This window comes from Epinephelus lanceolatus, chromosome 2 (genome assembly GCF_041903045.1).
Source record: "Epinephelus lanceolatus isolate andai-2023 chromosome 2, ASM4190304v1, whole genome shotgun sequence".
NCBI classification, from domain to species: domain Eukaryota; kingdom Metazoa; phylum Chordata; class Actinopteri; order Perciformes; family Serranidae; genus Epinephelus; species Epinephelus lanceolatus.
In genome coordinates, this window is record NC_135735.1 from 16,437,392 (window position 1) to 16,450,021 (window position 12,630).

At 38.8% G+C, this 12,630-nt stretch overlaps 1 protein-coding gene across 2 annotated transcripts; it reads left to right on the top strand.

The window, feature by feature from the left end:
- The first annotated feature begins 2,257 nt into the window (after positions 1 to 2,257).
- On the top strand, positions 2,258 to 12,369 carry LOC117259137 (LIM and senescent cell antigen-like-containing domain protein 1). Of its 2 annotated transcripts, XM_033630376.2 has the most exons (11): positions 2,258 to 2,475; positions 3,440 to 3,596; positions 4,445 to 4,511; positions 5,945 to 6,065; positions 6,280 to 6,429; positions 6,554 to 6,704; positions 8,343 to 8,435; positions 8,541 to 8,589; positions 8,716 to 8,791; positions 9,026 to 9,201; positions 11,531 to 12,369. In XM_033630376.2, exons 1-10 carry the CDS (start codon positions 2,447 to 2,449, stop codon positions 9,162 to 9,164), a joined length of 1,032 nt encoding a protein of 343 aa, XP_033486267.1. In that variant the 5' UTR covers positions 2,258 to 2,446; the 3' UTR covers positions 9,165 to 9,201; positions 11,531 to 12,369. The 2 variants fall into 2 exon arrangements, with proteins under 2 accessions (XP_033486267.1, XP_033486275.1); XM_033630384.2 differs by lacking the exon at positions 9,026 to 9,201 and having other exon boundaries at positions 2,259 to 2,475.
- The last annotated feature ends 261 nt before the right edge of the window (positions 12,370 to 12,630 follow it).

A 12,630-nucleotide genomic window follows, 5' to 3' on the forward strand; every position in this document is an offset into this window, starting at 1 on the left:
ACAGCTCTGTATGTGCTGAAACTCTCAGGAACACACTTGTTTTGTGTTTGTCAGCTGTTTTTCAAAAACTTTTTAACAGACAATATGTGATGATACTGAGCAGTAACAACATGATATTCATATCGCCTTCACACCTCCACACAGGTGTTGTCACTTGTTTTGGTTACACCTCCTGACTGTGAGGCTATATGAGGCGCAATCTGTGCTTGACTGAACTTGATACTGGATTTACAGGCATGTTGCATCTATATGACGAAATTCATCAGATAATTACTTCCCTAGATTAGTCTTCTATGGGCAGTGGGTGTGAAGAAGCTGTACTTCTTTGCACTTGTTTGACATAATCCTGATTTTTATCCTCTCGCTCCCCTCAGCAAACTCCCATCACTCCCTCTGAGTTTGACTGACACACCCACCTCATATGAAAGTCACATATATGGCAATAGACATACATATACTGTATGATAAGAGGTTATACATGTTTTCATATATAGAAATATATTTTAATTAAATAGCTGTTTCACTCTTATCAAACACTAATGTGTTAAGACACTGCAGAGGATTTGTTTTCTACATACTGTGTTGATAAATTATGCCCAAACATTCAACATAAAAATATGTATGTAACGTGTGATTTTAAGTATTATAAAACTCATGGCTTTATGTGTTATTATATAAATCACAGTAGGGTTGGGAATCATCAGAGGACCCACAAGACGATAATATCAAAATACTTTCGTCATTGCAATTTTGATATGCTGAGTATTATGCTAACATATATTGCATTATATTACATTTTTTTTTAACTACGAATTCTGTTCACAGAGGAAAACTTTGTCCTCATCTGTTTTATCGAATAACATCAAATTTTCAGTGTGTTCATGTCACAGTAAATCAGTTTTATTCCAGCAAAATGTATCTAGTGGACTGAGAAAGCGATTTACTTTATTATTCTAGTAGGCTACCAAAATATTAATTTGTGTTTGCAATGGTAATCGTTCATATAATAAAAAAAATCAATACTTGGCCTGCGTGTATCAATACAGTATTGCCAGGCAAAATATCAGGATACTATGCTGTATCAATTTTTCCCCACCCCGAAATTACAGTACAGTTATTTTGCACACAAGGCAGGGATAATGGGAAATCAGAGGCAAGTGCGTTGCAAAATACTGTATTTGCAAATGAAATTGAAGTTATAATGTATTATGTCTTCTGTTACTATGAAGTTACTTTGGAGGCCCAGAGAGGCAAGCAAGTTTTTTTTTCAGGATAACTTTTCAGTGATTTTTTTTTATCTGTGAAAAGGGCAAAACATGTTATTTTAGAAGCTTTTACAGATGAAAAAATATGGAAAAAAATATGTTACATCTGTTTTTACAGTTGGGATAAAAAGATAAGAAATTACTCCTGGAAAAAAAAAATTTCACCCATTTCCATGAATTAAAAAGAATGACAAAAAAAGAAAAACTCATCTGTATAATAATAATAATAATAATAATAATAATAATAATAATAATAATATGGGCTGCTGTGAATAATAATTACAAAAATTAGAAAAAAAGATCACCAAAAAAAATATTGCCTCTCAGGGCTTCATTAATTAAACATTTTTTTTATTGATTATATTTCAAATATAAAAGTACATTGTACAGATTTATTTCATTCATTCATCATATGTGAAATGACAAAATCAAACACAACAAAAGAAAAAAACATAAACAAAAATTATTACAGACAAACATTAAATTGTACAAGGGAGGTGTAAACCTGGAAATAATACACCTTAGTTGTTTTTATTAGATATAATTTTACCAATCATTTGAGAGGTCTTAAAAGCTTTCTTGTTTGTTGTTATTACAGAAACAGATTTAAAGAAATATTGCAGTTCATCCAAGACAAAGATTACACCTTTATCAATCAATTTCTTTTTACTTGTTTCCAGACAATACATGCTGATTATACATGATCCACAATCCTCCAGCTCCAAAGGCTTGTTTGTAAAAATTAGAAAGCTTGAGAGGCAGTTTGTCACACTTACAATCACAAGATAATAGGACACCAAAGTAGTAGTAGATGAGGAATATAAAACTACTGACAATTATTTTTAGACAAACACTACTTTATCCAATTGAAAGTTGATTTGAAAATCTAATGCATTAAAGCTTCCCTCACCTTTGTATCCAGCACGATGAGGCTGCACTAATTCAGGTCAGTGTGCTGCAGCAGATGTAGAAACTGATGATGTTAAACTTCCATCGACACTCCCTGAGTGGGTGGCCTGAAGCGGCTGCCAGCTCAGACACGGCTCGGCACGGCTCCGCTGGGAGGGGACGACACAGCCTGCTTTCCCCTCATCAACTTTGCCAACTCAGCGAACAGTTGTAGCACACTAGTTTGTTGCTGCTTATTAGCTACGTGTCTGAAAGTGTCGTGCTAAGAGGTGATGCTGGGGGTGGCTGGAATGACGGGCAGGTAAGAGTTTTCATTAGCTTGGGTAGCTAGTAGCAAACCGCTAACTTCAGCTAGCAAGCTAAAGCTAACGTCATACTAGCTTGCTAGCGTAGCTATCAGGGTAGCTAACCGCTATGCTAAAATAGATGCACCCTTCTTAGAGCACCAGCAAAAATGTTATTATCAGCATATTTTGGTACAGGCTAACAATTTAAAGGTTGGTTTACAGCTGCTGTGTCAAAGTTAGTTCACTAATGGGAACAAAATAACGGTAACGTTAGTGTTCTTCCTTATAGCGAAGCTAACTGTAGGATTAGCATGCTAATTAGCTGTCACTGGGTTTTAACTCTCAAACTAAATGTTATTCATTAGCATTCACCGCCCCTGGACTCTAATTTCCTTTATGAGCATTCAGGTATGACCATAATTGACTTGAAGTTAAATATAGCAACTGATGCATGATATGCTATTACTGGGGAAAATAATAAACTAACATAAAATTAAGATTGGCTGGGTTAGCTACTGTTGTTTTAGTCTGCAACTTGATTTTAACATCTTTATGTTCCACACCAAGCCTATGTCAGCATTGGCCTTGAACATTACAGTAATAGTGACAGAAACTTCTTGGCTGTGCCAAAGTATTGGGCTGTACATGGATAAGATAATGTCTAAGTTTGGTGGTTACTAGTCAGGTTATTGTGTTTGAGTGTGTGTGTGTGTTGCAGTACCTCTACCCCTTTACCAAATTAGGCAGTGGCTGTGCAGTGAGTAACGGTGTTAGTGAGTTCCCCAACTGATTCACATATTATTTTCCACTCTCCATGGTGACAGCTGCTGAAACAAGCGCAGCAGTTAATGTAGGAGCTATGTGAGAAATGATAAACAGTGGTCCAGCCTTGCATGCCAGTTATTTGTCAGCCTAACGTTTCACAGGGACTCCGGGGAAGCAATGTACTAATATGTATTTTCTTCTCTCGTGCAACAGCATTGCTAATGCCCTGGCCAGTGCAGCCTGTGAGCGGTGTAAGAGTGGCTTTGCTCCGACTGAGAAGATTGTCAACAGTAATGGAGAACTGTACCACGAGCAGTGCTTTGTGTGCGCACAGTGTTTCCAGCAGTTCCCTGAGGGACTCTTCTATGAGGTAGTGCACTCAGATAGTCGCTGTAAATCATTTCTAAAATAAACGTAATAATGAGCCAGTAGCTGTGTCTCAATGCAGGGGCTGCAGCCTTTGAAGATTGCATTTGAAGACCGATTGCATTACATCAGCGCGACTAAGACTGTCCCATTTCGAAGGCTCCTTCAAATGCGGGCGAGAAATGCAGCCTTTTTTCCCACATTTTGGAGGATGCAACGGATGAATCCTTTGTGGCCCAGTCTGTCCCAAGATGCATTGCGCGCCAGTGACGATTATATACCAAGTTAAGTTAACTAACAGTTGTTACCTAGCTACCGGTTAACTGTTGTTAACATTACTGTTAGCTAAAAGTACACAACTTAAACAATCTTAATTTAATAAGTTTACCTGGAAGCGGTTCATCAGCCTGAAATATATCAAACGGCGGTGTCTCCAGTAATGAATCATCTCCTGAAGTATTAAATTTAAAAAAAAAGAATATAATAACAATCTCTGGGTCCATGATTTAGGGATAACTATCTTACTAGCTTACTCCATCTTTCGTCAAGTGCATCTGGTTGCTAGGTAACGGGTCTGTGCGAGAACAACTGGTGATGCAACCAGGAAATCCTCTGTAGACCATGCCGTTCCATTTCGGAGACAGTTAAGTTTGGCTGATGCGGTCTTCAAAGGACGTGGCCGATGTCGACTGCGAAGGCTGCGTCCTTCAAAGGCTGCAGCTCCTGAATTGAGACACAGCTATTCTTTGTGTGCTGCATGTGTGTTGATGATGTTTCTGGTTCTCCTTTATATAGAGAATGTTTTGACTGTTTCTCTTGAGTGAAGGAATCTCAATGTTCCTCTCTTCACAGTTTGAAGGAAGAAAATATTGTGAACATGACTTCCAGATGCTCTTTGCCCCTTGCTGTCACCAGTGTGGTGAGTGTAACATGGCATTATTTATTTAGGGCCTGTCCAGATGTAATATATTTGTGTGGTTACAGTATGTGTAAACTCCAAGGAGACTAGTGACCACTTTATGTAAGGAAGTATTTTGTATTCAGATATATTCTGTGTCTAGAGCCAGTTGAGATAGACCTGGTACCAGAATGCATCTCAGGTGTGCCTCATCTGATTATTTGTGATGAGACTTTGCTTTCCTGCTCAAAATTGATTTCTTTTCTGAGGACTGAAGATGGACTAAAAAAATTACAATTGCACTTAACAATACAACTAGGAAGGGGATTGATTTGGCTTTGTGGGACCTCCTGTGGGATTAAACTTGAAACCCCTGCCTTCAGTTGTGTGAGGGAGGCTTGCCATGATATAAACACATACAAAATGTTAAATAAGCATTCATTTAATGCTGTCACAGACACATCTGTGTTCATGCCACAACAGTGGTTCCCAAATCCTTTCTGTCAGTCCTCCAATTATTCCGATACCAATACCAGTATTGGAAATGCCTCCGATACTGCCTAAAATGCTGGATTGGGTATGAGTGAGTATGTGAATGTAAGTGCCTGTCAGTGGCACCAATGGCAGTTTTAGTGGAAATCAGTTCTTCACCTCTCTAAAACAACAGCCTACACAGCAAGTTGTACAGTGCAGCCAACGTCAACTAACATTTTAGAGCGGCAACGAAGAATTAATTTCCAGTAAACAGTGTAATGTTAGCCGTTAGCAAACTGTCAGCAATTTGGCAACATCTTACACTGGAATTTCCCCATTATTAATCATGTATTTTTCATGACTGACATGGGACACGGGAAGGAAAAAATGGCATTGGAACATCTTTTGTCAATCCCCCTTTTGCTTTTGGAGAGTTGTCTGCTCAATGGTTATTCAGCAGATCTTTCACAAACGGCTTTATGCATAGCAAGCAGTATATACCAAAGAATTAAGCCTTCACCACGTCTCCCCACACAGTTTAGAAACCACTGCACTGCGGTACATATGTGGATGTAAGCATCCCTGACCGTTGAAGAGATCAGATCCCAGTATGTCCTCACTCATCTTTAAGTCTGTTCAAACTTTTATTTAGAACTTCCCACTTGTTTTTACATCACCCGAGATGCATTTTAGTGCTATGTAAGATTAATTTAAATCTGCTTGACTGTGTCCAGGGAGAGGTAGACATGCTCTAATTAAATTAAATGGACAATTTAAATGCATTCAGCTTTAAAGTGTCACTTTGAGAACACTATAGGAAGCACTGTAGTGCGTTTTAGTAACACTAGGACTCCGTAATGGAGTGCTCATTAGGAACTACTGTACAGTACCCAAAAAATAGCATCCACTCCCAACAAATATTGGAAGCGTCAAACTTAGACTTGCCCTAAACTGATCTCTCACTTATGCCTTTCCCTCAGGGGAGTTCATCATCGGTCGTGTCATTAAGGCCATGAACAATAGTTGGCACCCTGACTGCTTCTGCTGTGACATTTGCCAGGCTGTGCTCGCAGACGTGGGGTTTGTCAAAAATGCTGGCAGGTAAGTATCCCATCTTATTACAGTCTTAATATAAAATTGTGGCAGCCCATAAAACAGGTGGTTACACACACGTCAAACTGCTGACTCTCTCACTTTTGCGTTCTAACAAATAATGAAATTTTGAGTATCTGTGACAGAATATGTCAAAATATTATTATATACTTATTATACTTTCTTGACACCCCTAAATTTTGTTCTTCACTATTTCCCTAAGGCACCTGTGTCGCACGTGCCATAACCGCGAGAAAGCTCGTGGCCTGGGCAAATACATCTGCCAGAAGTGCCATGCCATCATTGAAGAGCAGCCGCTGATCTTTAAGAATGACCCCTATCACCCAGACCACTTCAACTGCAACAACTGTGGGTCAGTCTCACCTCTACACTCCACTGTTGAGCACAGAAAACCACACACTCTTAGCTTCAGAATATATTTCAGGGCCACATGAGAAATTATTTTTAATGTGTTTTCCATGTTTCTCTGTCCACAGCAAGGAACTGACAGCTGAAGCCAGGGAACTGAAGGGAGAGCTCTTCTGTTTGCCATGCCACGACAAGATGGGTGTACCAATCTGTGGCGCTTGTAGGAGACCCATCGAAGGGCGTGTTGTCAATGCCATGGGCAAGCAGTGGCATGTGGAGGTTTGTCAACAAAAATGAGACATTTATAATTAGTTTACTTTGGGAGGTTGCTCCTCCTCAAGAAAGCAAGGCCTTCTGGTGTTTACTGTGTTTATGATTGGATATTTGTTTAGAAGAAGTAAGGAATAGTAAGTGTAACTGATTAGGAAATTTGATGTGTCCAAATTTGTAGAGAGAGGAACACAAAATGGGCCATTAAACACAAACATAATGAAATAATTAAGAATAAGTAACATTATGTGGCATTAATTCATCCAGAACTTAAACTGAGCATAACAAGTGTTTAAAGTCCCTGTGAAATGGAAGTAAGAGCGTCCTTAGTTGCTGTACTGTGAAGTATTCACAGTGAAACAGAATATTTGAACAGTGTTTAGCTACAAGAGCAATTTAATTCAACTCATTTGCATTTGATTAGACCACTAAAAAGAGAGTTTAGGGCAATAAGGAGCTACAGCGGAATCTGCTGCTGAGCGGACTGTTGGCTTCACACACACCTCTCTTGCTGTTAGATCAGGAAAAGGATGAGGGAGATGAGTGAATTAGACGCCGGTCAGGTTTTGTCCACTGATATCCAAACACACATCTCTTCCTATCTCTCCACATTGCTCTGTTAGCTACTACAACCTACAAATGATAAAGTCTGACACCCCTGAGTGCAGGATGAGCCATCAAACATTTAAAAGTGTTTAACCTAGTTTTACAGAAAGAGAAAAGACAGGGTTTTTAATGACTTGACTTAAGACTTTGATACAGATTTTTTGACGTATATTGGGCATTTAACAAGATATGAATAATCAATTTACACAGAGACACGGGATTAAAACTGGGGCAATGTATTTTTCATTTCATGAGGAATTTAAGTAAAATTCCTCTGCACATTTCACGTAAGAGTAAAGGGAGTAGACTTCAGAAGGACTGCTGACCCAATCTAATAATAGTGGACAAACGTCATGCTGACCACCTTTTTATATTTGATATTATATGTGATGCCTTCACACAGAAGCAAAACATTTTTTAATGAATTTTACATTAAGTTACCATTGCTTGTGCATAACAAAATGTAATTCATTAAATAAACCACTTTAGTACCAAAACACTGTTAATGAGCTAATTGGAGGCAGTAGGAGATACGCGAGCACTTTTAAAAAGATGAATTCTCCCGAGGCAGAGCGCACCAGATCAAGTTGTGCATTCATCTGTCTAGAGGCTGCTGAATTTTATACTGTTCAAAAAGCTCAAAGCTATCAGCAGTGTGTAGCAGTCAATTTAATACTAAAGACAGCCATTAGCCGAAATAAATTTTGTATCTAACCACTTCAGGAACTGTTATCTGGCAGGCACCAGAAAATTAGAAGTATTTAAAAACACCATGGGAACTCTGAACATTACAGTGGTGTCTTCATCGCACTGATGGGCTAAATGTGATTTTAAAAACAACACTAAAGGATAACTACAGTAATATTTCTCCATAGGTCAAGCCTATAACTTTTTAAAAAACATTTCTAAGTTGGTAAACATTCATGTAATGCTCATGTAATATTCAAGTTGTGTTGGCACCTGCTCCTCTAGTCAGTTTCACATGCCTTCATTAGGAGGTGTTCTCCCCACTCCCTCAGCAACATTTGTTTTTGTTTACAGCATTTTGTGTGTGCCAAGTGTGAGAAGCCGTTCCTCGGTCATCGGCATTATGAGAGGAAGGGGTTGGCTTACTGCGAGACTCATTATAACCAGGTAAGAAATAAAAGAGCCAAGTAAAATAATGGCTTTGGAGGACATGACAGACATCGTAATGCTTGCTGCATAAAAACCCAATCTCCTTGTTTATCTGTTGTCAAGCTCTTCGGCGATGTGTGCTACCACTGCAACCGTGTGATTGAAGGCGATGGTGAGTATCGGTATAATAAAGCACATATTCACAGCGGTGTTTTTATTGGTTTTCATGAGATGTCGCTTGAACAAACAACCGTTGAAGTGTTCATAATTTCCTTTTCTTCTCCTGTGACCCCTTCAGTGGTGTCTGCTCTCAACAAGGCCTGGTGTGTCAGCTGTTTCTCATGCTCCACCTGCAACACAAAACTCACTCTCAAGTAAGTGATGCTGCTCAATAATAGCGTCTTCTTATTGTCCACAATACTTCCAGCTGATTTCCTCTCAGTTGTCTGCAACACTCCTTTTTAACCCCCTACTTTAGTGTCAGTCTTAACACTTGTCTTTGTGTATTTCACTTTTCTGCTACAACTCTTCCCTCTTTGGCTCTTTTTCTCTCCCTTTCCTCCAATTTCTCCTTTTACATGCTTGACTTCACTTCTGTGGTAACTCAGAGATAAGTTTGTTGAAATTGACTTGAAGCCGGTGTGCAAGCACTGCTATGAGCGCATGCCTGAGGAGCTGAAACGCCGCCTGGCTCGACGTGAGCGTGATGCCAAAGACCGCAAGAAAAAACCTGCTGTGTGTCTGTAGAGTTAATATTCTTTACAACTCTCCACTCCTTCCGTTGGTTGGTGCTATCTCTGCCTTTTCTTTTTCTGTGGTGTTCTTTGTTTGACAGTGAAGCATGATGTCATTATTTGTCATTTATTTTGGAACGTAAAACCAAGACCCTGCAGTTGTTGTGTGTTAATGGCGTTTGTGCAAAACCTGTTAAGTATACATTTATATCAAACTTAAGTTTGGCTTTAACAGAAAGGTTCAATTGATGCTCATGAGTAAGGCTGCACCTAACAGTCACTTTCATTATCGATTAATCAATCGATTTTTTTCGTTGTTTGTTTCTACAAAAATGTCAGGAAATGGGAAAAAACCCTTATTAGTGACTCTAAGGTGACACCATGATGTATTGTTTAATTAATACATCATGATAGTCATGATGCATCTGTGATAGTCTGGTGACCTGTCCAGGGTGTAGCCTGCCTCTCGCCCAATGTCAGCTGGGATAGGCTCCAGCACCCCTGCGACCCCCAGAAAGATAAGCCGTTACAGATGATGAATGAATGAATGTTCAGTCAGAAGTCTAAAACCAAAAGATATTCTGTGCATATTCTTTTAAATTGGTTGAGATGTTTTCTACATTTGCTTGTGTTTGTTGTCATTTGCATGTGTTTTATTAAGTTATACTGTGTTGAGCTTTCAGGGCACCACATATTTTTTAATTTTTCACATGAAAATCAACTTAAAGAGGACCTATCATGCTAATTTTCAGGTTTAATCTTGTACTTTAAGGTGTCTACGAGAACATGTTTGAATGCCTGAATGTTCAAAAAACTGTAATTTCCCCATCATGTCCATGCTGGGACTTCAGTGTTCACCCTCTGTCTGAGAAGGCTCCGTTTTAGCGCCTGTCTCTTTAAGGTTCCGTTTATACGACAACGATTTCAACTGAAAACGGTAAACTTTAGTTGCGTTTTGGCCAATCGTTTACACAACAGCGGCGTTTTGGGTGCCTGAAAACACAACGTTTTGAAAACGGGTTTCAGAATGCAATTTTTTGGAAACGGCACCATCTCCATTGTCATGTAAACTTGCAATATGCAGTTCCTGAAAACGGAGACTTTTCGCACATGCGCATTACGCTTCCGGTCACTAGGCATGTGTGAGAAAGTCGACCATCACAACAACAATGGCGGACTCTCGAGCTCTGCTTGTGCTGCTCACTCTATTGAATTTATCAATGCTTCTCCATCATAGTGGAGATTTACTGTAGTAAATCCACCTCGTCATCCGTCCGTTTTTCAAAACGAAAATGAGAAACGATTCTGTTTTCAGTGGATCGTTTTCGTGTAAACATGGCCTAAGCTCCCCTTCTGTCTGCTCTGATTGGTTAGCATTATCAGGTCTTAACCAAAGAGGTTAAAAAGAGGAGACGTCAAGGTGTCATATTATGTCATACGAATGGGGCATACATGCACTGAAATCTGGGCTGCACTTGCTGAAAGGCTTAATAGCTGTGACACTATCATAGAACATGGATGATTGATTGGCTTCACTGGCCGAGTGTACCCAAAGACCACCTGAGCGGACACCATCACTTTATCTCTAGCACAGTCTGCTGTAATCCTCCAACATCACAGCTGCAGTTACATTGCACGTGTCACACCCCACAGCTCCCATGGGGTCATAGAGAGTGTCACAGCCTTCTTTGAATAGCCTTGATCTCGCATTTTGACACCATCATTGCAGCTGGGCTATTACTGTAACAGAGAATAGCGGCACTTTTAATGTGAAAAATCATTAATTTAAGCTTCTGAACACGACCGGTTCCAGCAGGAATATCATCTGAAATGGGGAGAAACATCAGCAACCAAGAAAAAAGTGCTGTACAGTATTCAGACTGGTCAGAAGCCTGAGGTTTTTGCTCACATGGATTACTTTCACATACAGTTTTGTTTGAAGTTTATTTGAAACTTAAATGCTTAATATAAACATCTCTTGTTGTAACATTCTATATAAGCCACAGAACACTGAAAAGCATAATAGGTTCCCTTTAAGCCATTAATCTATTAATTATTTGAACTCTCCTTATGAGAAACTCAAGCTTTATTTTTTTGGTTTTAATTTGGTTTATTTGCTGCCTTGCACTAAAGGACAAAGCTGCATGATAATGTCATTGGTTCCAAGATAATTCCTGGATAAAGGATGAGGTGTTACCTCCTAAAAATGGCTTTAATGTTAATATAATTTGAATTAAAAAGATTGTGACTTACCTGCAGTGATGTTAATATTTTGATAATATAATGCAGGTAGGACGGAAATCTGAAAGGTTAGCCTGAGTCACTGGTCACCGGTTTACATATTTAGTATTGACATGGTTTTTCTTTCCTTCTGTGCAGGAACAAGTTTGTTGAGTTTGACATGAAGCCTGTCTGTAAAAAGTGTTACGAGAAGTTTCCTCTGGAGCTGAAGAAGAGGCTCAAGAAGCTGGCCGAGGCCTTGGGACGCAAGTGAGCTGCCTCCGGCCAAACAGCCTGGGTGTATTTTTCTGTTTGTGATGGAGAACTGCTGCGTAACAACATAAGGACCCAGCATTACCAGTACATTAATATTAGTAATATAAATCTGGGATCCATTTGAAAATATAAATATATATCATTGTGGTGTTGTCATAAAGGTGCCTATTAGCAGATGCCTTTTTGCTTGTTTTTTTTTTTATTTTTATTTTTTATAAGCAAATCATAATTTTTTTTTTAAACATTCCTAAATTGTCCAAATTTGTTTTTCTCCTCTGGGAATGTGGTGACCCAGTTTATTACGACTTAACCATGAGCATGATTGCTAACTGTTATGTCTAAAATGGTCTTGAATTTCAAAAGACTGAATTACCCATGTGCCTTGATTATATGAACTATGTGTCTTAAAATGCAAAGAATGGTTAATATGTGACTTACATACTGTTATAATGCAGTTAGGCCTTAGTACATCTATCTTAATTAGACTATCCACTGAAAAGCCTTTCACCTTTTGAGCTTTTATACCTCAGTATGAATAAATACGGCGTAACCACTGTGCTCTTGAGGATATTGTGATGATGTTTCTTCTTACTAACATGAAAATGTTAAAAGAAAAACTTAAAATGAGCTATCACTGTGAGCAAAGCTTGTATGCAAACCAGCAAGTGTTATGAATCCACTGGATATGGGTAAAATAAATATCAAATGGTGATGATATCAAATGGCATCCTGTCACTTTTCTATAACCCTGGCTTGCCAGGAAAATATTTTATTCAAAGATTTACTCCATGACTGTTTTGTTCAATTCAACTCCAGTGTTTAAAAAAAATCAGATCTGCTGTTACTGGAAAGACTGCAAAGTCATCTTTTAAAGTTGCCCGATAGACCTTCAGCATGTACTGTACACCGTCAGTGAAATAGTGCTTGTACTGTAAATGCCCAGTTTGTTAGCCTGATATTTTTAGTCACTTTAACATTTGCAG